At 35.7% G+C, this 23024-nt stretch overlaps 1 protein-coding gene across 1 annotated transcript in view; it reads right to left on the reverse strand.

The window, feature by feature from the left end:
• cacna2d4b (calcium channel, voltage-dependent, alpha 2/delta subunit 4b) overlaps positions 1 to 23024 on the reverse strand; it is a 51676-nt gene that overhangs the window by 26340 nt on the left and 2312 nt on the right. Inside the window, exons 2-16 of the mRNA XM_073832219.1 lie at positions 19112 to 19193; positions 18880 to 18996; positions 18697 to 18756; positions 17844 to 18006; positions 16521 to 16652; positions 15223 to 15283; positions 12829 to 12979; positions 12668 to 12742; positions 8734 to 8823; positions 8533 to 8646; positions 4635 to 4713; positions 3036 to 3169; positions 2814 to 2831; positions 2247 to 2405; positions 125 to 199 (exon numbers count right to left, since the gene is read on the reverse strand). Of these exons, the coding sequence (XP_073688320.1) occupies positions 125 to 199; positions 2247 to 2405; positions 2814 to 2831; positions 3036 to 3169; positions 4635 to 4713; positions 8533 to 8646; positions 8734 to 8823; positions 12668 to 12742; positions 12829 to 12979; positions 15223 to 15283; positions 16521 to 16652; positions 17844 to 18006; positions 18697 to 18756; positions 18880 to 18996; positions 19112 to 19193 (1510 nt within the window). The remainder of the gene's footprint in view (positions 1 to 124; positions 200 to 2246; positions 2406 to 2813; positions 2832 to 3035; positions 3170 to 4634; positions 4714 to 8532; positions 8647 to 8733; positions 8824 to 12667; positions 12743 to 12828; positions 12980 to 15222; positions 15284 to 16520; positions 16653 to 17843; positions 18007 to 18696; positions 18757 to 18879; positions 18997 to 19111; positions 19194 to 23024) is intronic.

The following is a 23024-nucleotide window of genomic DNA, read 5'->3' on the forward strand; positions in this document are numbered from 1 at the left end:
ACAAAAATAGAGAAAAACCATCAATAGGGATGACAAATCAATATCAGTCCATTATATTTCTACAATATCTAAAAGAGCAGATGCTTGAGTGATTGAGACAGTAAGAAAATTCAGATTGACTCACCAGTGGTCTTAAATCAGGATGTGCCAGAATGTACCCATTGTTTGTGATGAGGAAGGCGTAACCATGTGCTCCAAGCTAAGACAAAAATAAGTTATGTATTAATATAATATAAATACAGTCAAGCCCAAAATTATTCATACCCCTGGGCAAATTCTGACTTAAAGTTACTTTTATTCAACCAGCACTTTTTTTTTTGACCGGAAATGACACAGACGTCTCCCAGAAGATAATAAGACGATGTACAAGAGGCATCATTGTGGAAAAAAATATTTCTCAGCTTTTATTTACATTTGAACAAAAAGTGGCATGTCCAAAATTATTCATACCCTTTGCAAACTGTCACAGTCTATGAGAAAATCCAAAGTTCTATACCATTCCAAATAGTCCAAACTGTTCTAAAACTGATTCATTGGGAACAGCTGTTTTAATCAACTCAACAGGTAAAAAACAGAAGCTCTCTGCTGTTGGTTTGTGGACAGTCATGGCTAAGACAAAGGAGCTCACTGAGGACCTGCGGCTGCGCATTGTGGCTGCTCACAAGTCAGGAAAGGGCTATAGGACCATATCTGAATGTTTTGAAGTTCCAGTGGCTACAGTGCAAAGTATTATTAAAAAATACAAGACATTCTGCACTGTGAATAATCTCAGAGGACGTGGTCAGAAGCCAAAAGTGACACCTGTGCTGGCCAGGAGGATAGTGAGAGAGGTAAAAAAGAAACCAAGGATCACCACCAAGGCCATCCTGATGAATCTGGGCTCTGCTAGTGGCAATAACTCAAGGCAGACAGTCCAACGGACACTGCACACCGCTGGGTTCCATGGACGCAGACCAAGGAGGACACCACTTCTCCAGATAAGGCACACAAAAATCTGCTTGGCCTTTGCAAATGCTCATCTGGACAAGGAAGAAGACTTCTGGTCTTCTGTTTTATGGTCAGATGAAACAAAAATTGAATTGTTTGGCCACAATGATGCAGCCTTCATTTGGCGTAAAAAATGAGAAGCCTTCAACCCTAAGAACACCATCCCCACTGTCAAACATGGTGGTAAGAACCTGAAAGAGTTGGAGCTCATCGCTAAAGATGAACGGGCAAAAATACCAGTGGAGACATGCAAAAAGCTGGTCAGCAATTATAGGAAGTGTATGATTGCTGTAATAGCCAATAAAGGCTTTTCTATTGATTATTGAGAAGGGTATGAATAATTTTGGACATGCCACTTTTTGTTCAAATGTAAATAAAAGATGAGTAATAATTTTTTCCACAATGATGCCTCTTGTACATCGTCTTATTATCTTCTGGTAGACGTCTGTGTCATTTCTAATAAAAAAAAAACTTGCTGGTTGAATAAAAGTAACTTTAAGTCAGAATTTGCCAGGGGTATAAATAATTTCAGGATTGACTGTATATATTGCAGTAATCACTGAGAACAATGAGAATTACAAAACAAAGAAACTGTATTAAGATATTGAGAATTAGAAATGTAAATATATTTAATTGTCATGACAATACTGCAAATTATAAAACAAATATTTGTGACCATGGACCACAAAAGCAGTCATAAGCATCAATTTTTTGAAACTGAGATTTATCCATTATCCGGAAGCTGAATAAATAAGCTTTCCATTGATGCAAGGTTTGTTGGGATAGGACAATATTTGGAGATCTGACAACTATTTGAATATCTGAAATCTGAGGGTGCAAAAAATAGAAATATTGAGAAAATCGCTTTTAAAGTTTTCCAAATGAAGTTCTTAGTAATGCATATTACTAATCGAAGTTTATGTTTTGATATATTTACATCAGAAAATATACAAAATATCTTCATGGAACATGATCCTAATGATTTTTGGCATTAAAGAAAAATCAAAAATTTTCACCCATACAATGTATTTTTGGCTATTGCTACTTAAGACCAGTACTTAAGGTCCAGGGTCACATTTATTATAAAATTATAATATGCTATATTAATGCAAAATGTTCCATATTTATACACGCAGTAAATAAATAATTTGTGTCTGCTAATATTTAACCTAAATTACAAATGCCATTTGCTTTATTACAAAATTATTAAAAATGATGAATGCTTCAAGTTGGCAGTGATGTTTTTTCTTTTTTTGTACCTTATATCGCGGGGCAAGTTTCATGACCTCCACCAGAGGGATGTCAGTTCCCACCACTCCGAGCAGAATGCCATGAGAAAGTGTTTCCTTCTTCTTACTGAACACTGGCATGGCCACCGACGTCATGAGCAGAAGACTGTGAGCTTTGCTTTTGAACAGCTATGGAAGACATTTGAGGAATGTAGTAGGTGTCTTACACTTTGACTCCTGAAGCACACACTTAAAATCAACATGAAATAAAAATGAACACTATTTATATTCCACATTTCCCATTTTTTATGATCAAAACAATTCCAGATAAATAAAATCCATTTGTCCCTTACATTATTTTCATGTTTCATCAAACTATGGGAGTAAAATGCATTGAAAACTACATTTCATGTTGATTTCATTATTGTAAGCTCCATCATGTCAAGCACAAATGTGATAAATGATGATAAACAGTAGGGGGAGTCCTAAACCAAGATGTCCTGGTATGCTGATCAGGATAACAACTACATTACACTCTGAGCATAGGCTAAATATCTAAAGTACAGTGGCATGTGTTTTACTATTTCTAAGAGTTACCTCCTTAGTGTTAGGAAGCTGTATGACCGAGAAGATTATAGCGATGAATGGAAAACAATCACATTAGTACAGAAACAGCAATATACGAGTAAACAGCACAACAAAATCACATAAAAAAACATTGAAATGAGACAAGCACAGTTAAAAATGAGTGGTGGGAATTTATGAAATGTGAATTCTCTTTATTATCAAATATTCAGAATAGTATAATATTACACTCACCACACTATCCATATACGCCTCGGTCCATATTATGTCATGGTCATGGTTGATGACCATTGGTCGACTCAGAACATGAAGATACTCCATGACGTTCTCCTGTACGTCAGCCAGTGTAGAGATGTGAGTATAATAACCTGTAAATATCAAATACAAGTTATTTGTTCTGTTCTGCATATATTCCTGTTGTGAAAAGATGCTGTTACCAAACTGATGAGCTCAATAAATTGGGGCACAATAAAAGTATGACTATTTGACTATGATTTGCTATATTCCAAGTCTTCTAAAGTCTTAAGATAGCTTTGTGTGAGACACAGACCACAATTTAAGCTGCTCTTTAAAAAAAAGAATCACCTCTGAGAATGAATCAGGATTTAATCTGATCAAATCATGTTTTCACAAAACCTGAATCATCTGATCTGAATGGTGCATTAAAGATTCAGTGAATGAATACTTCATCACCTGGATGATTCATTAAATGGATGATTCATTAACAATCCAATTAACAATGTTTCGTGGAGTTTTGAGTTTTCCTTTAGGCTTTATAGAATTTGGGGTAAATTTGGACAGGTCCCTTTTCTAAACGACCCCGTTATAGCCTCCCAAAGGGTAAATTTCCAGAGAAAAACCAAGGACTAGTTCACAAAAGGTAGGTTTTTTTTACATCTTCTCAATCATTAAACAAACGATTTGATTGACAGCAGTGGTTCTAGAGGCAAAGTTTTCAGGAATGAGGAGTTCTATCATATAATAGGATCGGCCTCTGTTAACCCTGTCTAATAAGTGGTCAAAATTTATCAGCCAATGGCGGCCATGTTTTTTTGAGATAAGCAATTGTCCTTGTAGACACGTATGGCACTTTGGATCAAAACAGTGCACAGCGATTTTCATGTTGATAGAACAAATGGTTGCATAATTATAACCATTTTATAGCACCACCAAGTGGCTAAACTCCTTTTTCCTGCGGGCCTCAGATTGAGCTCTTACATACGTGTTCTGAGTTTGGCGGAGATATCTCATTTAGTTGAGAAGTTATAGGGATTTTACTAAAAGTGGCCCTGTTCCTTTTGAATGTTTTGGCATCCCTTTGCAGCGGTAAGTTGAAAGTTCAATTTTTTTTTATAATTATTGATATTCACTCTTCAGAGTATCTTCCTGCACTAGTTTGGTTCCGATCAGGTAAAAAAACGTAGGACTAGTTTGCAAAGGTAGGTTTTAAAAAAAAATCCCAAATACCCAAAAATAACCCAGATCTGTGCGTTTTTCCGGCATGAGCCAAGGATTCCAACGACGTAAGGCACTTGAGCCTGTGACTGACGGTTTAGAAGTTATAAGTGATTTCATACTTTTGATCGCTGTAGCGCCCCCATCAGGCCAATTGGGGCGAGCCTTAGTCACGTTGTAGATGGTGTGAGTACTACCATCCCTCCAAGTTTCTAGTCTCTACAACTTTCGGTTTGGTCTGCACAATCAGTTTTATCCAGATCTGTGACCATTCTAAAATAGGTTTTCAGTGCTACGCGCTTGAACCCCTAAATACGGGTTTGGAAGCACATGAGGGACTGCAATTGATTACATTTATGTTATTGGCTGACTACATACCCTTATTGTTGCAGGCAATCCATTTGACGTTTTCTGAGAAGGTCATATCTCTGCCAATAAGGTAAGTGAAAACCCGTACCTGAAACCATTACATTTTGTTAAGGAAATATATCCATACATTCATGGTCAATCAACTCTCATTGTATGAACGGAAAACTTCTAGGTTACGTAGGTAACCCTCGTTCCCTGAAGGAGGGAACGGAGACGTTACATATGGGAACTCGCTTGAGAGACCAATCATCTCTGAGCCTTATTCAAAAGGCCAATGAAAATTGGCGAGTGGTATTTGCATGCCAAGCCACACCCCCGTACACACGGGTATATAAGATGGCGGCACGCAACCACTCATTCAGGTTTTTGCTGAGGAGCCGGATCGAGCCGGCGTCAGCGCGACGTCAGGTCGTGGCAGGGGATGTAACGTCTACGTTCCCTCCTTCAGGGAACGAGGGTTATCTTCGTAACCTAGACGTTCCCCTTCAGTCGTTTCACTACAACGTTACATATGGGAACAGACCAATGGAACAGGCCACGAACCAGACGCCGTGTTACGCACCACACCGCGTGCTGACAGGCGGACGTGTCAGCAGACGGATCTGAACGTAACTTTCCCAACGCCCTGAGGACTGATAGGGGCCCCACAGGGATGCCAGTGTACTGAAGCAGAGGTTGGGGGGGCAGAACACATGATATCTTTACATGTGGAATAAAGAAAATTCGATAGATCCATAAGATTTAGGGATATACGAGGGAAACCTTCTGGCTGACCTCTGGAATTACTGAGACATGTAGCCACAACCTGTGGGGTGAAGGAGACCCGGCAGGAGCACAGTCAGGAGCTACTCCGCATCTAGGCCTGACTGCGGGGCATGGAGGACCCAGGGTTCGCCAGAGGGAACATTCTGGGAAATAGCGCACGGATCCCGTAGGAATGGCTCAGCCTTTCTCCCGCTCACCTGATGTCTAAGTTAAGACACAGGAGGACACAGCCTCCACGCGAAGGTTGTAAAACGAAGGTATTAGGTGTCGCCCAGCCCGCAGCTCTACAGATATCTGCTAGTGAGGCGCCATGAGCCAACGCATAGGATGAGGCAACACTCTGAGTGGAGTGGGCACGAACACCTAAGGGGCAAGGCTCTCCCTGGTATAAGTATGACAGGGAGATGGCATCAACCACCCAATGAGCCAACCTCTGTTTGGAGACAGCATTCCCTTTCTGCTGACCTCCAAAGCAGACAAAGAGCTGCTCAGTGCGTCTGAAGTGCCGAGTGCGGTCCACGTATATGCGTAGAGCGCGAACTGGACACAGCAGCGCAGAAGCTGGGTCTGCCTCCTCCAAGGGCAGAGCTTGCAGGTTCACCACCTGATCGCGGAAAGGCGTAAGGCGTGGTGGGAACCTTGGGCACATAACCGGGCTGGGGTCTTAGGATGACGTGAGAATCGCCGGGCCCGAACTCTAGGCACGTTTCGTTGACAGAGAAAGCTTGTAGGTCACCTACCCTCTCGATGGAGGCCAGAACAATCAGGAGCGCTGTCTTTAGTGACAGGAATTTTAGCTCAACTGATGCAAGTGGCTCAAATGGGGCATCCCGTAGGCCCTGAAGGGCGACGGAGAGATCCCAAGAGGGTACGAGGTGCGGTCTGCGAGGATAATCCTTCTCGCACCTCTCAGGAACCTCACAATGAGTTGGTGCTTACCTAGAGATGTTCCATCCACTGCATCGTGATACGCTGCGATGGCAGCAACGTATACCTTGAGAGTCGAAGGGGACAGCCTGCGCTCCAACTTCTCTTGCAGGAAGGAAAGCACTACTGCAATCGTGCATCTCTGTGGGTCCTCTCCTCGAGAGGAGCACCAGTCGATGAACAGACCCCACCTCAGCGCATAAGCCTGCCTTGTAGAGGGGGCTCTGGACTGAGTGATGGTTTCTATCACGGCCTGAGGAAGGCCGGTGAGATCTGACGCGTCCCGTCCAGGAGAGAGACGTGCAGGTTCCAAAGTTCGGGGCGCGGGTGCCAAATTGTGCCCATCCCCTGAGAAAGAAGGTCCTTCCTCAAGGGGATCTTCCAGGGAGGGGCTGCCGTGAGGGAAATGAGTTCTGGAAACCAGGTCCGGGTGGGCCAATGTGGCGCAACCAACAGAAACTGCTCCTCGTCCTCCCTGATCTTGCACAGGGTCTGTGCAAGGAGGCTCACTGGGGGAAAGGCGTACTTGGGCCCAGCTGTGTGCCAGTGCGTCACTGCCGAGGGGAGCCTCGCTGAGGGAGTAAAACAACTGGCAATGGGAGGATTCGGGGGAGGCAAACAGATCTATCTGGGCCTCACCGAAATGGCTCCAAATCAGCTGGACCGTCTCGGGGTGGAGTCGCCATTCTCCAGGGAGGGTGGTTTGCCGTGAGAGCTGATCGGCTGCACGGTTGAGTTCCCCTGGTATATGAATGGCACGTAGCGATTTCAGCCACGTATGACTTCAAAGGAGCAGACGGCGGGCGAGTTGTGACATGCGACGGGAGCGGAGACTGCCCTGGCGATTGATGTAAGCCACAGTCGCAGTGATGTCGGTGCGAACAAGCACGTGCTTCTGACGCAACATTTGGCACGAAGGGCCAGAAGCACAGCCAACAACTCGAAGCAATTGATATGACACTGCAGTCGAGGTCCTGTCCAGGAGCCCGATGCTGCTTGCCCATTGCATACAGCACCCCAACCCATGGTGGAGGCATCCGTGTAAACCACAACATGCCTGGACACCTGTCCTAGGGGCACTCCGGCCCATAGGAAGGCAGGGTCTGACCACGGGCTGAATAGGCGGTGACACTGCGGGGAAACGCCAATCCTGAGTGTGCCACAGTGCCATGCCCGTCTCGGGACTTGGTCGTGTAACCAGCGCTGAAGCGGTCTCATATGAAGTAAGCCCAGCGGCGTGACTGCGGCTGCAGCTGCCATATGCCCCAGGAGCCTCTGAAATGTTTTGAGAGGAACCGCTGTCTTGTGTCTGAATAATTCCAGACATTTCAGACTGTGCGCACTCGTTGGTGAGGTGGGCTATCATGCGCCTCACCGCAGCAGCCGAAAAGCATTGGCGGCTTAACGACTTACCACGGGAGGAAGGCGGGGGGAGCCGGCTCGAGAACGAGCGACGGGACTTCAGCGTGGCCATGCTCATGCGCTCGCAATGTGGGCATGAACCATCCGTGAACGCCGCCTCAGCATGCTAAAGGCCCAAACACGTGAGGCAGCGTTCGTGTCCGTCCACCGAGGTGAGGAAACTACCGCACCCAGAAGCGCACGGCAGGAAAGCCATTCTGAAAAGAACGTCTTAACAGCCGTGAGAAATTCTCTCTTTTATGATCCTGGTTTGCCCAGGGAGGAGCCGCGGGGCGGCTGTGCACTCGCCGGGGCTGCTCGCTGGTTGCAAAAGGCTTTGTAGATGCCATTAGAACGGCAGCCCGCAGGATCACACTGGCGGCTGCCAAACAATGCTCTTATAATCAGTCTTTTAGTGGTTTGGCAGCACGCCAGCGGGGAGAGAGCGTGAACTCTTTGAAGAACTCTTTTTGTCGCAGTTGAAGCGGTGAAGAGAGGCTCGAGCATGAAGGCTCCGAAGCAAAAATCTGAATGAGTGGTTGCACGCCGCCATCTTATATACTCGTATGTACGGGGGTGTGGCATGGCATGCAAATACCACTCACCAATTTTCATTGGCCTTTTGAATAAGGCTCAGAGATGATTGGTCTCTCAAGCGAGTTCCCATATGTAACGTCGTAGTGAAACGACTGAAGGGGAACTAGAATTTTTTCCAGAAGGTTCTTCAACAGTTTAACAGAGCAGTATGCAGATTTTATAGTACGTCATATGTTATGCTCTCCGTTCCCTGTTGAGCGAGCAGATTGCGTGTTACCTTCTTGTCAGGCCAGTTGAACTCTTCAAACACTGACTGGAAGTCTTCCATGGCTCCATCTGTGATCAGCATAATTGCTTGGTTACATAGGCTGCCCTGACCATTTGCTCTGGCCTAGGAGACAGGAAGAGAAACATAGGGAACATGCAGAGGGTTGGCACTGTATGTATAGTTTTGTATATATGTGTGAATGATACTGACGTCAGCGAGGATGCGGAACGATTCCTTCATGGCTTTTTTTACTTTAGCCTCTCCTTTCACGTGGAGTTCTTCAACAAGCAGCTTGAAATGCTGAAAAGAGATATTGGATGGGGGAAACATGAGATGTAGATTTCACACTTTTTAGACTTCACATAGCAAAGGAAAATCGCCAATTTCCTAAATTAGTGTTGTTCTTTACCCGAAATGAAGCTGAAAAATTACAATTTACAAATATTTAAAAAAATTATAATAAAATAAAAGCTACTTCAAATTATTAATAAATAGTATAATAATATATAAATAATTCTAAAATAACACAGACATAAATTTTACAAAACAGGAGGAAAAAAATTAGATTTTTCCTAAAAACTGAAAATAATAAATATAAATTGTTTTGTTTAAAAAATACCTCATTAAAAAAGAATTCACAAACTTGCATGTCTTATGTTGCTCAGATAATAGCTGAGCAGTGACAATACATGGACTTACAAACATCATTCTCATGAAACTTTTTTCATGTCTTTTTTTTAAGTGCAGTTACTGCAGTTAATGAGCAAAAACAGGACACAACTCAGGATCAAGTTGAGCATCTGAGCAAGTGGGACAGGGACGTCATGGCACTGCTGTCTTTCAGAATATTTCTTAGAGGATCTGTGTCAGCACATTGAGCAGATGCTGAGTGACTTAGACCTGAAATATCATTACAAGCTCTGCTGACCCATCACCCTGTAATAAGTACTGAGCAGCACAGACCTGGCTGCACAGACCTGTCCAAGTGTCCTATATGTTTAACATCATCCTCAGTTTGTAGATATTTAGAGATGTACAAGAAGAAATTGTATTATAAAACAAACAATGTGGACACTTCTTGCACCTGAGGGTGTAGAAAGGGAGTATATAATGATTACATAAAGCCTATGAATTATCTTCATTTGGGGTCTTTGATATGTGTGAATAATTGTGATTAATTTGATTAATTAATCAGATTATCATGTAATTTTTCAATTAAAATTAAAATTTGAATCAATTCACGGCATGATAAAGTTTGTAAAAATGTGTCCTACTCCATTTGCAAGTATAAAATTGTCTAAAAAATGACAACAGTATAATGAGAGTGATCTAAAAGATGAAACGTGCTGCCTTCAGTCATTTCACTATCCGATCGCTCTATAATTCCGGAGATTAGAGCACATCCCTGCTTGCTCTCTGATATAAAACAAGCAAAAGAGCTGCACATTAAATCAAATCACTCAACCGCAAGTCCATCACATGACTAAAATCAACAGCAGAATGTGGATGGGCCTAGTGTCACAACTACAGCCTAGTGTGCCTGAAAAAAAAAAACATTTGTCTTGGTAATTCCTAAAAAGCATGACATTTTATATATGTTATTTATTTTAACTACAATGAACTTCAAGTAAATCTTTCAAATGTTGATTTTCCAAAATAGTCTAAAAATATGAACTCAACAACAAACATTTACATGTTCATTTTTTAGATGATTTTTATTATATATATTTGACATTTGTAATAATGTTTTTAAATTGTATTTATATCCTATGTTTAATTTGTATGTTATTTATTATCCTTTGATTTTATTTATTTTATTATTTTATATCTATTTTTATTACTCTAAGTAACTGTACCCAACCATAAGTAAATCTTTCAAATTTTGATTTTCCAAAAAAGTCTAAAAATATTAACTCTTAATTTGGTTCCACCAAAACCAACCTGGCAACAAACATAGATTTTTTTGTTTTTGTTTTTTATTATATTTTTATATTTTTAATAATATTTTATTTATATCCTATTTTTACATTTTATGTTATTTTTTTCTTAGATTTTTTTTTCTTATAATTGTATCTATTTTTCATTATAAATAACTTTAACCAACTCTAATTAAATTATGATGATTTTTAGATGATTTTATTATATTTTTAATTTGTTATGATGTTTTTATTGTATTTATATACTATTTTTTATTTTTATGTTAATTTATTTTTCTTAGATTTTATCATTTATTTTTATTTTATTTATTATTTTATATATTTTTTTCTCTATAAGTAACTATAACCAACTATAAGTAAATCTTTCAAATGTTGATTTTCCAAAAATGTCTAAAAATATTAACTCTGTGGTTCCACCAAAACCAACCCAAACATTCACATGTGATTTTTTTAGATGATTTTTATAATAATTTTAAAATTTGTTATGTTTTTATTGTATTTATATACTATTTTTTATTTTTATGTTAATTTATTTTTTCTTAGATTTTATTATTATTATTTTTTTATATATATTTTATCTATAAGTAACTATAACCAACTATAAGTAAATCTTTCAAATATTGATTTTCCAAAAAAGTTAAAAAAAAAAAATATTCTGTGGATCCACTAAAACCAACCCAACAGCAAACACTTATGTGTGGTTTTTTTAGATGATTTTATTTTATTTTTTAATTTGCTATAATGTTTTTATTTTATTTGTATCCTATCTTATCATTTTTATGTTATTTAGTTTTCTTAGATTTTATTTTATTATTTTATATCTATTTTTTGGTAACTATAATTAACTATAAGTAAATCTTTCAAATGTTGATTTTTAAAAAAAGTCTAAAATATTAACTATAACCAACTATAAGTAAATCTTTCAAATATTGTTTTTTTTTTCCCAAAAAAAGTCTAAAAATATTAACTCTGTGGTTCCATCAAAACCAACCCGGCAATAAACATTTACATGTGATTTTTTTTATATTTTTTAATTTGTTATAATGTTTTTATTGTATTTATATACCATTTTTTTTATATGTTAATTTATTGTTCTTATACTTTATTTACTGATTTAATTATTTGATTTATATTTTCGCTAAAAGCAACTATAAGCAACTATGAGTACATCTTTCAAATATTGATTTTCAAAAAAATTCCAAAAATATTAACTCTGTGGTTCAATGAAAACCTACCTGGCAACAAACATTTATGTATGAACTTTTTTAGATGATTTTCTCATATTTTTAAATTTGTTATAATGTTTTTATTTTATTTATATCCTATTTTTATCCTTTATATTTATATGTTATGTTTCTTAGATTTTATTTATTTTATTATTTTATATCAATTTTATCACTATAAGTATTTTTAAGATGACTTTTATTTTTACATTTTTTATCATGTTTTTCTTTTATTTATATCCTATTTTTTTATTTTTATATATGTTAATTTATTTTTCTTATATTTTATTTATTTGTTTCATTATTTTATTCATATTTTCTCTAAAAATAACTAAAACTAACTATAAGTAAATCTTTCAAATGTTTTTTTGTTTTTTTTAAAGGCTAAAAAAGGGGCTATGTGGTTCCATCAAAACCAGCCCGAAATTGCAACATTAGCTTGAGAAGTGTTTTTTTATTTTATTTAATTTTAATTTTATTTATTTATTTATTTTGATGATTTTTGAATTATATTCTTCAAATTTGTTATGTTTTAATATTTGATTTTTATTTTGCTGTATTTATTTATATTTTCCTACATTTTATTTATTTACTTCATAATTTTGTGTGATTTTAATGGGGTGAGTTTGGGATGACCTGTTTTTTCATCCAATGGCCGATGAAAGAAGTTAAATAAAATAAAATAAAATAAAACACTAAATAATTCAAAATTAATTTTCAGACTAATTCTAAATAATAATTGAATAATTCAAAGACATGTAAAAAACACTAACATAAATAGTAAAGATAATAAATAAAATCAATGTAAACTTATGTCAATTTTAAAAAATAATACAAAAGAAACACAGAAAGACAAAATAAAGTGTGAAAATGTGTATGTGAGTGCATATGAGGGAAAGGTAGAAAGCGTCAGGTATCCAGCAGTGCCAATTGGAGTCATTGGCTTAGTTCCTGAGGCTCAAGTGAAGTGGATAATCGACTTACCTCGCGGTTGTCCAAGTCTGCCTGTACCAACGTTCCCTTAAAACAGGGCTCCACGTAGCGGACATAATCAGTGTACTAAGAAAAGGACGTGCGAAAACATATTTCACCATGCTGATCAAATGATAAAGTGCTGCTAAGTGGAAAACAAAGTGTGCTCTTACTGCGATAACATTGACAAAGTCATTTTCCCCGAGCGTGTCCAGGATAGTGTTGATGGTGTGTTTGGCAATGGTCATTTTAAGACCCTTCATGCTGCCGCTGACATCAACTACAATCACGATGTCCTTAGGAGAGGTGGCAGCCTGGATATACCTGTGACAGAGAGAGGATTTGCTTAGAAGATAGAACAGGACACTTTTAGATCAGGGTATGGAAGGCTATGCTGGACGCTTTATAGTAATACTGACTGAGAAGTTACAATAAAAGTAACTCATTTAGGTCTAGGACTGGGCATTATATCAAACATTCACAATATATAAAATTAACAACCTTGTGAAAATTGCAATGTTTTTTCCTGTTTAACTAGTACATATGAGCACTGTATAAAAACGTTAAGATACAGAAGTGTTCTATGATTTAAAATTCGGTACAAAAAAAGAGCTTGAGTTGTTAGGTTTGAATCAGTTCTGTGAATCAGTTTAAAGTGTCTATTTCACTTATTCAAAAATCTAATAAGAGTTTAAATCATGGTTTAACAAGGTTAAAAGAGGTCCTCACATGGCATTTAATACATTTATTTCAGTAAACATTTTGTGATGTAATGTAGGTAATTATTTATTTTTGATGATATCTTTAGTGTAAAAAATAAATAAATAAATATTTTAAAAAATAAATATAATATATTAGATTTTAAATGTAATTTCAGTAATATGCCTATTTCTAATAGTTTATATTCTAATAGATTACTGTTTTATTTATATATTTTTTACTGTTTTAGTTAAACATTAAACATTTAACTAAACATTAACAGTAGGTAATTATTGCTTTTTAATAATATTTTTGTATAAAAAAAATTAAAAACACATACAAATAAAAACAAAAATATTTAAACAGATTTAAAAAATAAATATAATATACATATAATATAATATAATTACTTTTTAAATGTAATTTTAATATTGTGTGCATTTAGTGAAAAAAGTATATGCCTATTTCTAATTAACATTAAACATTTAACTAAAATATTTTTACCAAAACAGTACATTTTTACAATTTAAAACAGTACTTTTTTGGTGTGACATTAAATATTTAGTAAAAAAATATAGTAATTTATGTAATGTACATTATGTAGATAATTACTGCTTTTTAATAATATTTTGTATAATAGTTTTTATTAAAAATATTAAATACAAAAAAAGTATAAAAAATAAATATATATAAAATAAAAAATATAATGTTAATACATTTTAAAAGTAATTTTAATATTGTATTCGTTTAGTGAAAAAATAAAATGCCTATTTCTAATAGTTTTATTATTTTTAACTAGATTTTTACTATTTTAGTTAAACCTTAAACATTTGACTAAAATATTTTTACATTTTTAAAGCAGTACTTTTTTTTTAAACCTTTTTTTGAAGTGACATTTATGTAATGTAATTACTGCTATTTAAAAATATTAAAAATTTAAACAAAAAATGTATAAAAATAATATAATTACAATTTACATGTATTTTTAATATTGCGTTCATTTAGTGGAAAAAAAAGCTAATTTCTAATAGTTTTATTATTTTTAACTAGATTTTTACTGTTTTAAATAGTTTTTTAAACATTAAACATTTGACTAAAACATTTTTAATAAAACGGTAAATATTTAAATATTCCTTTTTTTGGTGTTACATTAAACATTAGGGCACAATGCACTTTATTAATATGAAAGAATTTCTGTATTGATTTTTTTTTACAGGTGTTTTACCTTTATTTTGACTTTTTCATATTGTGTTTTAGGTCTACCGTAAATGTTTTACGTTGAATTTTAAGTCATTTCAGTACGAACACATAAATATCCAATTGTATGTATCTCAAATATAGCCAAAAGACTGAAACATAGAAAAACGGTATCATTTTCTCAGTCCTACTTAGGTCTAGAAAAGTAAACAAAAAAGCAAAAACCAAAAGTCTTAAAAGTAAAAAACGTAACACCAGTGATGTAAATCCAATCTTGTCTCCTGTCAAAATGACAGTGTTTTTGTACTGGTGTGTTTATTCAGATTGATTGCAATCAGTTGCTTCTGTATAAACTGTCACATATGGAGCCTGTGTCAGTCCTACTAACCTGGCCGTTGAGCTGCTAACCACTTAAGAATGAGATTAAAGTCTTTTGGTGGGATCAGGGCCTAACTGGCTGTGCTACCATAGCCACAAGCAGACATTTGGGTGGCATCCACACAGATAATCCTGCATTGCACACTGGGTCAGCAAAAGACCTGGCTGAATCCAAGTCAACTGGCATAAATTTTATTTCATATGAATCAACCTCACTACATTGCCAAGCACCTAGGCCTGCAGTATAGCAAATGCTCTTTGGGTTTCGGGTCAAATGCTTTACTTTGTCTCACCAATTTCTGTTTCTGCAGTCGAAAGAAACCACGCCGTTAGAATCAGGGGTCCATTTAATTCCTGAAAAGTACAAAGACAAGCAAAACTAAATATCTTTAACCTAAGAATGCAGATTTAAAGGGATAGTTCACCTAAAAATCTAAATTCTGTCATTAATTACTCACCCTCATGATGCTCCAAACCCGTAAGACCTTCGTTTATCCTCACAACACTAATTAAGATATTACAAAAAGTATTCTCATAGCTTCATAAAATTACGGTTGAACCGCTGATGTCACATGGATTATTTTAACAATGAATAAGAATATCTTAATTTGTCTTCAGAAGATGAATGAAGGACTTACGGGTTTGGAACGACATGAGGGTGAGTAATTAATAACAGTATTTTTATTTTTGGGTGAACTATCCCTTAAAGGACAAGGTAACTTCCAGAACAAAAATTTACAGATAATTTACTCACTCCCTTGTTATCCAAGATGTTCATGTCTTTCTTTCTTCAGTCGTAAAGAAATGATACTTTTTGAGCCTGTGAGTTTGAACTTCCAAAATGCAGTTTAAATGCAGCTTCAAAGGACTCTAAATCTAGGGTCTTATCTAGTGAAATGATTGGTTATTTTCTAAAAAAAAAAAAAAAAAATTATACTTTTTAACCTCAAATGCTCGTCTTGTCTAGCTCTGCCTGAACTCTGTTTTTTCCGGTTCAAGACAGTTAGGCTATGTTGAAAAAGTCCCATCTCATTTTCTCCTCCAACTTCAAAATCGTCTTACATTGCTGTTTTACCTTTTTTGTAGAGGGTGTTTGATCTTCTTTGCTTCTTTGATGATTTTGAAGTTAGAGAACAAAATGAGACGATAGTTTTTCGTCATACCGTAACTGTCACGAACCGGAGTTCACACAGAGCTAGACAAGACAAGCATTTGAGGTTAAAAAGTATATACATTGTCCATTTTTTTTTAGAAAATAAGCAATCGTTTTGCTAGATAAGACCCTTCTTCCTCGGCTTAGAGACCTCTGAAGCTGCTTTTAAACTGTATTTTGGAAGTTCAAACTCGGGGCACAATAGATGTCCACTATATGGAGAGAAATCCTGAAATGTTTTCCTCAAAAAAACGAAATATCTTTATGTCTGAAGAAAGAAAGACGTGAAAATTTTGGATGACAGGGAGGGTGAGTAAATTATCAGTACATTTTTGTTCTGGAAGTGAACTTCTCCTTTAAAGACAGTCCAGGTTTACTCTTTCAAGTTGTAGGACTAAGCAACACTAAATAATGTTCATGAAACAGAATCGAACAAACCTGGATAGAGTCTGAAGAAGCCAGTTGAGCTTCCAAAATATTGCCAGGTGAGCGTGGGATCCTTCTGGAAGTTACTGATGAAAACATCGTTCAAGGCTTCTGACATGTACACTCCATTAAGAATGTCTGGATCTGCAAATAAAGACACTTGATATTATTTTTTTAAGTTTCAATGTTGCATTTGCACAAAATAGGGATTTATAGTGCATTTTTGATAATGCATTAAAAGCTTTTTAAGTTTTGAATTAATTCTCCCCATTAAAATTCAACCCTCATATATTAAGCATTTAAATCAGAACTAATCGCCATCAAGTTAAGTTTTATAATATGTATTGACTTAACCACCTCTTTCTTCAATGCGTAAGTAAGCCTATGGGTGAGACTTACGGTTCATTAGCCGCCGAAGGGAAATAACGGATAGAAAAATAACGTGCAGTAAACTGTAACAGCCATTATGTTCAAAATTAAAGGGATAGTTCATCAAAAAATTTAAATTTGATGTTTATCTGCTTACCCCCAGGGCATCCAAGATGTAGGTGACTTTGTTTCTTCAGTAGAACACAAAAGAAAATGTTTAACTCAGACCATTGCAGTCTGTCATCATATAATGGCAGTCAATGGGACCCACGGATTTGAGAGTAAAAAAAACATCTACAGACAAAACCAAATTAAACCCTGCGGCTTGTGACGATACATTGAGGTCTTAACACACCAAACAATCGGTCTGTGCAAGAAACTAACAGTATTTATATCATTTTTTGAACGCGCTTAGGACAGTTAGACATTGCGGTGCATCTGAGGTAAAAAAATTATATAAATACTGTTCAGTTTCTTGCACAGACCGATTGTTTGGTGTGTTAAGACCTTAATGTATCGTCACGAGCCGCAGGGTTTAATTTGGTTTTGTCTGTGTATATTTTTTTGACTCTCAAAGCCATAGATCCCATTGACTGCCATTATATGACTGACAGACTGCAACTGGTTTGAGTTAAAAATCTTTGTTTGTGTTCTACTGAAGAAAAAAGTCACCTACATTTTGGATGTAAGCGGATAGACATCAAATTTTCATTTTCGCGTGAACTATACCTTTAAGATAACACATTAAAATAATATGGTTTGACACACCAATTTGCAATATCAAGCAGCAAAACAAGCTTGTACAAGTTTTGTACAGCTCAAAATAGCTGGATGCAGATGAGACTGGAAGCCACACCCATAAAATTTACAAATGGCTGGACCTGCTCTTACGGGAAGAAAAAGGTGGATAAAGAACCTATAATTAACATACAAAGTCCATGGAGATTCTCATTATTGCTATCATACCTTTGTTGTAGACATTAGTGGGAACTTGGATGTCGCTCATTAAAGTGTTGACAGAAAGCTTGTTGAAATGTTCATTCTCCTCCAACGGAAATTCGCCTCCAAGTTCAATGAAATTTCCCTCTTCATCCATAGTATTCACCAATAATGAATTAAAGTAGTCAAACTGATAGAAAAATATAGCATTAAAAACAATATTTGCATTAAAATGACAATTTAATATTTAATATATGTATTATATGAATATAATGTAATATTATTTGAATGAGCTATTTGTTTAAATTATTTAATTTAGTTGAATTTAAAGGGACAGTTCACCCAAAAATAAAAAGTCATTAATTACTCACCCTCATGTCGTTCTAAACCCGTAAGACCTTCATTCATCTTCAGAACACAAATTAAGATATTTTTGATGAAAGCAACGCAACTGACAAGTTCAAGGCCCAGAAAGCTAGTAAGGACATCATTAAAATAGTCCATGTGACATCAGTGGTTTGACCGTAATTTTTGACCATAAAGTCATTATTTTTTTGCGCACAAAAAGTATTCTTGTTACTTAGCAAAATTCTGGTTAACCACTGATATCACATGGACTATTTAAATAATGTCCTTACTACCTTTCTGGGACCTAAACGTGTCAGTTGTGTTGCTGTCTATGCAGGGTCAGAAAGCTCTCGGATTTAATAATAAATAGCGTAATTTGTGTTCCGAAGATGAAGATCTTACGTTTGGAACGTCATGAGGGTGAGTAATTAATGACAGAATTTTTTTGGGGTCAACTATCCTTTTAATGCATGACATTTAATGCATCACCACAAACAGGTTTACAGTAAATACCAAATCGCAACTTTGTTACCTGTAGAGATGCATTATACTCATGATACAGGTCAGCATCCTCAGCTGTGTCTGCGAGTCTCTGAGGACAAAGAGAACAGCATTTTTTTTTATTCATTTTATAATTTAAAACCTTAACACTTTATACAATAACACCAGTAAGGACTAATCTAGATAATATAAAAAATAAGTGCTTTAAACTGACCTTCACAGACTTCATCTTGCTGCCAAGCATTCTTTCAATTTCATCTGCAAAGTCCAGCACTATTCGTGCTCCATCCACGTCCTCTATTCTGATGATGGGCTCAACATCTTTGAGTTTCTAGACAAACAGAGAGTTTTAGCATTTTGCTAAGTTTAATTTATTTAGTATTTCTTTGCTATTAAGGAATATGTGCACACAGTTTTGAGTCATTATTCATTTCCTTTTATATTACCTTTTGTAATAGTGCAGCTCCTGAGTATTTTGATGCAATTGCATTGATTTGCTCTGAAAGGGTGAGGGCCCATTTTTGAACCCTGAAATTACACACACACACACACACACACACACACACACACACACACACACACACACACACACAAAATACAATTAGCACCGACTGTGTGAAGTTATTATCAAGTGCTAATGAATTCAGTGTTTAGGTACACAGCAAAGATTTTATCTAAATGCTTGTAATTACCCTAATAAATGTTATAAATTCTTTTAAAAAGTATACATTTACTTCGAATAAACTAAGCTGCCAGTCTATACAGATAGTTGTCTTAGTTTTGCAGGTAGCCCATAATGACTTGATAGGATTCGAAATAATCTATTGATCTTTGACCATTGACAGTGAATGCAGACAAACGAAAGCCAATCTAAACACAAACAATCATAAAAAGTACATATGAGGTCACTGTAAATTATATAAAGATCATAAATATAGTGTATATAATTAATGCACAATGAACAAAATAACAAATGAAGCTTTTTTTAGTCATATAAAGAGCCCTGTCAGCACTTTGTCATGATAAGAGGTAAGCTCTAGGTCAGTCTGTCTTAATGCTGAACTGAGTCTGTTACTGTATTAGTGCTGAAGCATCTCGGTTGACCTGAAGGAGTCTGGGATCATCAGGGAGGCTGAGGAATTATGTTAATAGTTTGGCAATGTTGAGACGCTGACACAATTACAGCAAGGGAAATCCTTGGGAAGTCAACAGCAAGTCGACAGACAAGGAAGGCAGATTTTTTTTCTTGTATAAGGACAATTTAACCCTTTCAGCTCTGCGGCATATTTGGGATTTTTTACTGATTTTGGCATACCTGAATTTAAAATAGCACCCTGCTCACATATATAGGACTAAATTTTAAGAGTTAAGAGTCTCATTTTACAGAAAAATTTCTACATTTTAACACATGGGTGGAATAATTAATATTTTTATTGTATGTTTTCGTAATTTTATGATAAACAGAAAAAAAAAATCTAATTTTGCTTTTTTTATTACGTTTTTATTTGAATGTCTGTTATTTGAGATCTGTTTGGTCTATGGTCCTGCTGAAAGTTTCTTTTGATTCCACTGTGTGCCAGTAAACTGGAAAAAAAAAGAATTTTCTTTGTGCCATTTAAAAAAAAAGTTACTGAGATTTAACTGAAGGGAGGCAAAGTGTCTTCTAGGGGTCTCCATTCTGCAAGATAAGGCATACATACATTGGGCTAAATGGATAAAATGGTCTCATTTTACACAAAACACCTTAAATTTTAACACATGGGTGGAATAATTCATAATTATTATTGCATTTGTTTGCAAAGGCAAAACTCGACAACTAGGAGTTTGATCGTCTCTTTGGATAGATCTGATTTGGGAGCTTTTCAGACATATGACACATTACGTGATGACGTAATCGTCCATCAATAGAAACGTGTTAAGGCAAAAATAGCCCTGCGTCCCAATGTTCATACTTATACTACGCCCTTAAAGTATGTACTCTTTTGGTGAAAAAAAGTATATAAAAGCAATATTACGATATGAGTGAAAAGTATATAAAAGCAATATTACGATATGAGTGTGCACGGATCCACACTTCAAAAACGACCTGAAATAGTAGACCATCCGAGACTTTTGGCATACTCTTTTCAGCATACTATGCTTTGGGACACACTTATTGTAATGTCACTATTTATGATGGATAGTATGAACATTGGGACGCAGGGTAGTAGAAACCGCTCTATTCAATTCCATTGCATGAGCAGCGCATTGAAATATATTAGGATGCCATGTAGCCATACAAACTCACAGAAAAGTGAGCATAGTCTCATTTTAAAAATAACAACCTAATCTAAACTAAAAAGGTTAAGAATAAAATATAATGCAATATAATTATGTATATTATATGTACACTACCATTTATAGGTTTGGGATCACTGAGTTTTTCTATTAATATTTTTATTCAGCAAGAGACTTAAAATTGGTCAAAAGTGACATTAAATATCGAAAAACCCTGAAAAAAGTATCACGGTAAATTACTTAATTATCGCAGAATCCAGTCATAATAATGGAATTTACTGTATGACGTGGAATGTCACAGAATTTTGGATGAATAAATGAAAAGTAGGTCAGCACATTTAAATGAAAACATATGGACTAGTGTCTGTGAATATTAAGCCGCAAAAATAATATTTAAATATAAATCCTGCATGTTCTGCGTGTCTTTGTGTGAATGAATGACGCAATTTCAATTGCTACCAGGGTTGCCAGGTTTTCACAACAAAACCCACCCAATTACTACTCAAAACTAGCCCAATTGCTTTTCGAAGGGGGATAAAAAAAATCGCATTCCAACGGCAAAAAATCACTTTTTTGGCAGGGTTCCTCTGGTAAAATTCACATTCCAGGGGCATTAAAAAAACAGGCTACAGTGTTAAAGTAGCCCACTTCCGGCCTAAAACTGCGGACTTGGTAACACTGTTTACTACACACAAACACACACTGAAGTGCACAATGCTTGCTGTGTTGTCAGCCTCTGCCACCTCAATAGATGAGTACATGAACACATAAACATAATACTGCTCTGAGTCACTTTGTTTCTTTTGAGAAAAACTATCGTCATATTATATACAAACAGAAACTTAAACAGAAGGGGTCCAGAACAGCAACCCGTCAAAATAAAAGTTTGGTTTAACTTGAAGAAACTGTGACAGAAATGTATTACTTAATGAAATTAGTACTACTACTACTACTACTAGTAATAATAGTGATAATAAAATGATTATTAAAACATTATTTTAATTTAATTAATTTACCAGAAAGATGTAAATACACAACACATAATAATACATTATTTTCTATAAAATTATTTAATTAGAGATGCTTTTCATTATTAACATTTAATGAAACCATTCAAATAGAATCCAAGGAAAATTAATGGAAAACACAGAATTTGAGAAAGTAAAACGGATTTCATAGGGTCTAATGTAATTTTATTAAATTGTGTAAGTTTAATGATTTAAATTAATTAGACATGCTTTTTGAATAATATATATTTTTTAATTTAACCAATGTAAACAGAGTCTAAAAATAAATAAAAGGTAAAAAAAAATAAAAAGGAATTTGGGAATAAATAAAACAAATGTCATAGGGCCCTGCTTATTAGAAATGTTTCTTGAGGAGTAAATCAGCATATAAGAATGGTTTTGAAGCATCATGTGACACTGAAGCCTGCTGAAAATTAAGCTTTACCATCACAGTATTGAAATAGTAATCATATTTTACAAAATGACAGTTTTTACTGTTGTTTTAAAATGCAGCCTTGGTGAATTTTTCAAATGGACTGGTGCTGCAAGAGAACAATTTGTCCTTGAATTGTTGTAGTTATATAAATCTCAAAATCTAAAAATAAATATAGGGATTAAGGCCAAGATAAAACTGTTTTTAGCAATAAATCCCTAAAACACAGATGCACTCGCACAGCTATGAAATATGCTTGGTCTTACATGCTCAGCTGGTCTAGTGCACATAATAAAAGTCAAATTATGATGCATGAGAATAATGTTACTGGCACTCTGGGAAGGACTCAAAGTCTGTGATATTCCTGTGTGTGCACAGGACCTGGCCTGTATGACCATCTGTGAACTAGCTTGTGTCTCTGGCCGGTATCCAGAAGGCATTATTAATGGTATGAGTGAGTGTATCTGCTCAAACAGTACCACTTCAAGCCATAATATTAACCTGCTAGTGGACAATGACTGGAAGATATCTAACATGGTTTCAGTTGGTTTGTTTTTATAGGTCCAGTCAGGAATAGTTCACCAAAAATTTTATTCACACCTATGTTGTTCCAAACATGTATGACTATCTTTCTTCTGTGAA

The sequence above is a fragment of the Garra rufa genome, chromosome 25 (genome assembly GCF_049309525.1).
Source record: "Garra rufa chromosome 25, GarRuf1.0, whole genome shotgun sequence".
NCBI lineage: Eukaryota > Metazoa > Chordata > Actinopteri > Cypriniformes > Cyprinidae > Garra > Garra rufa.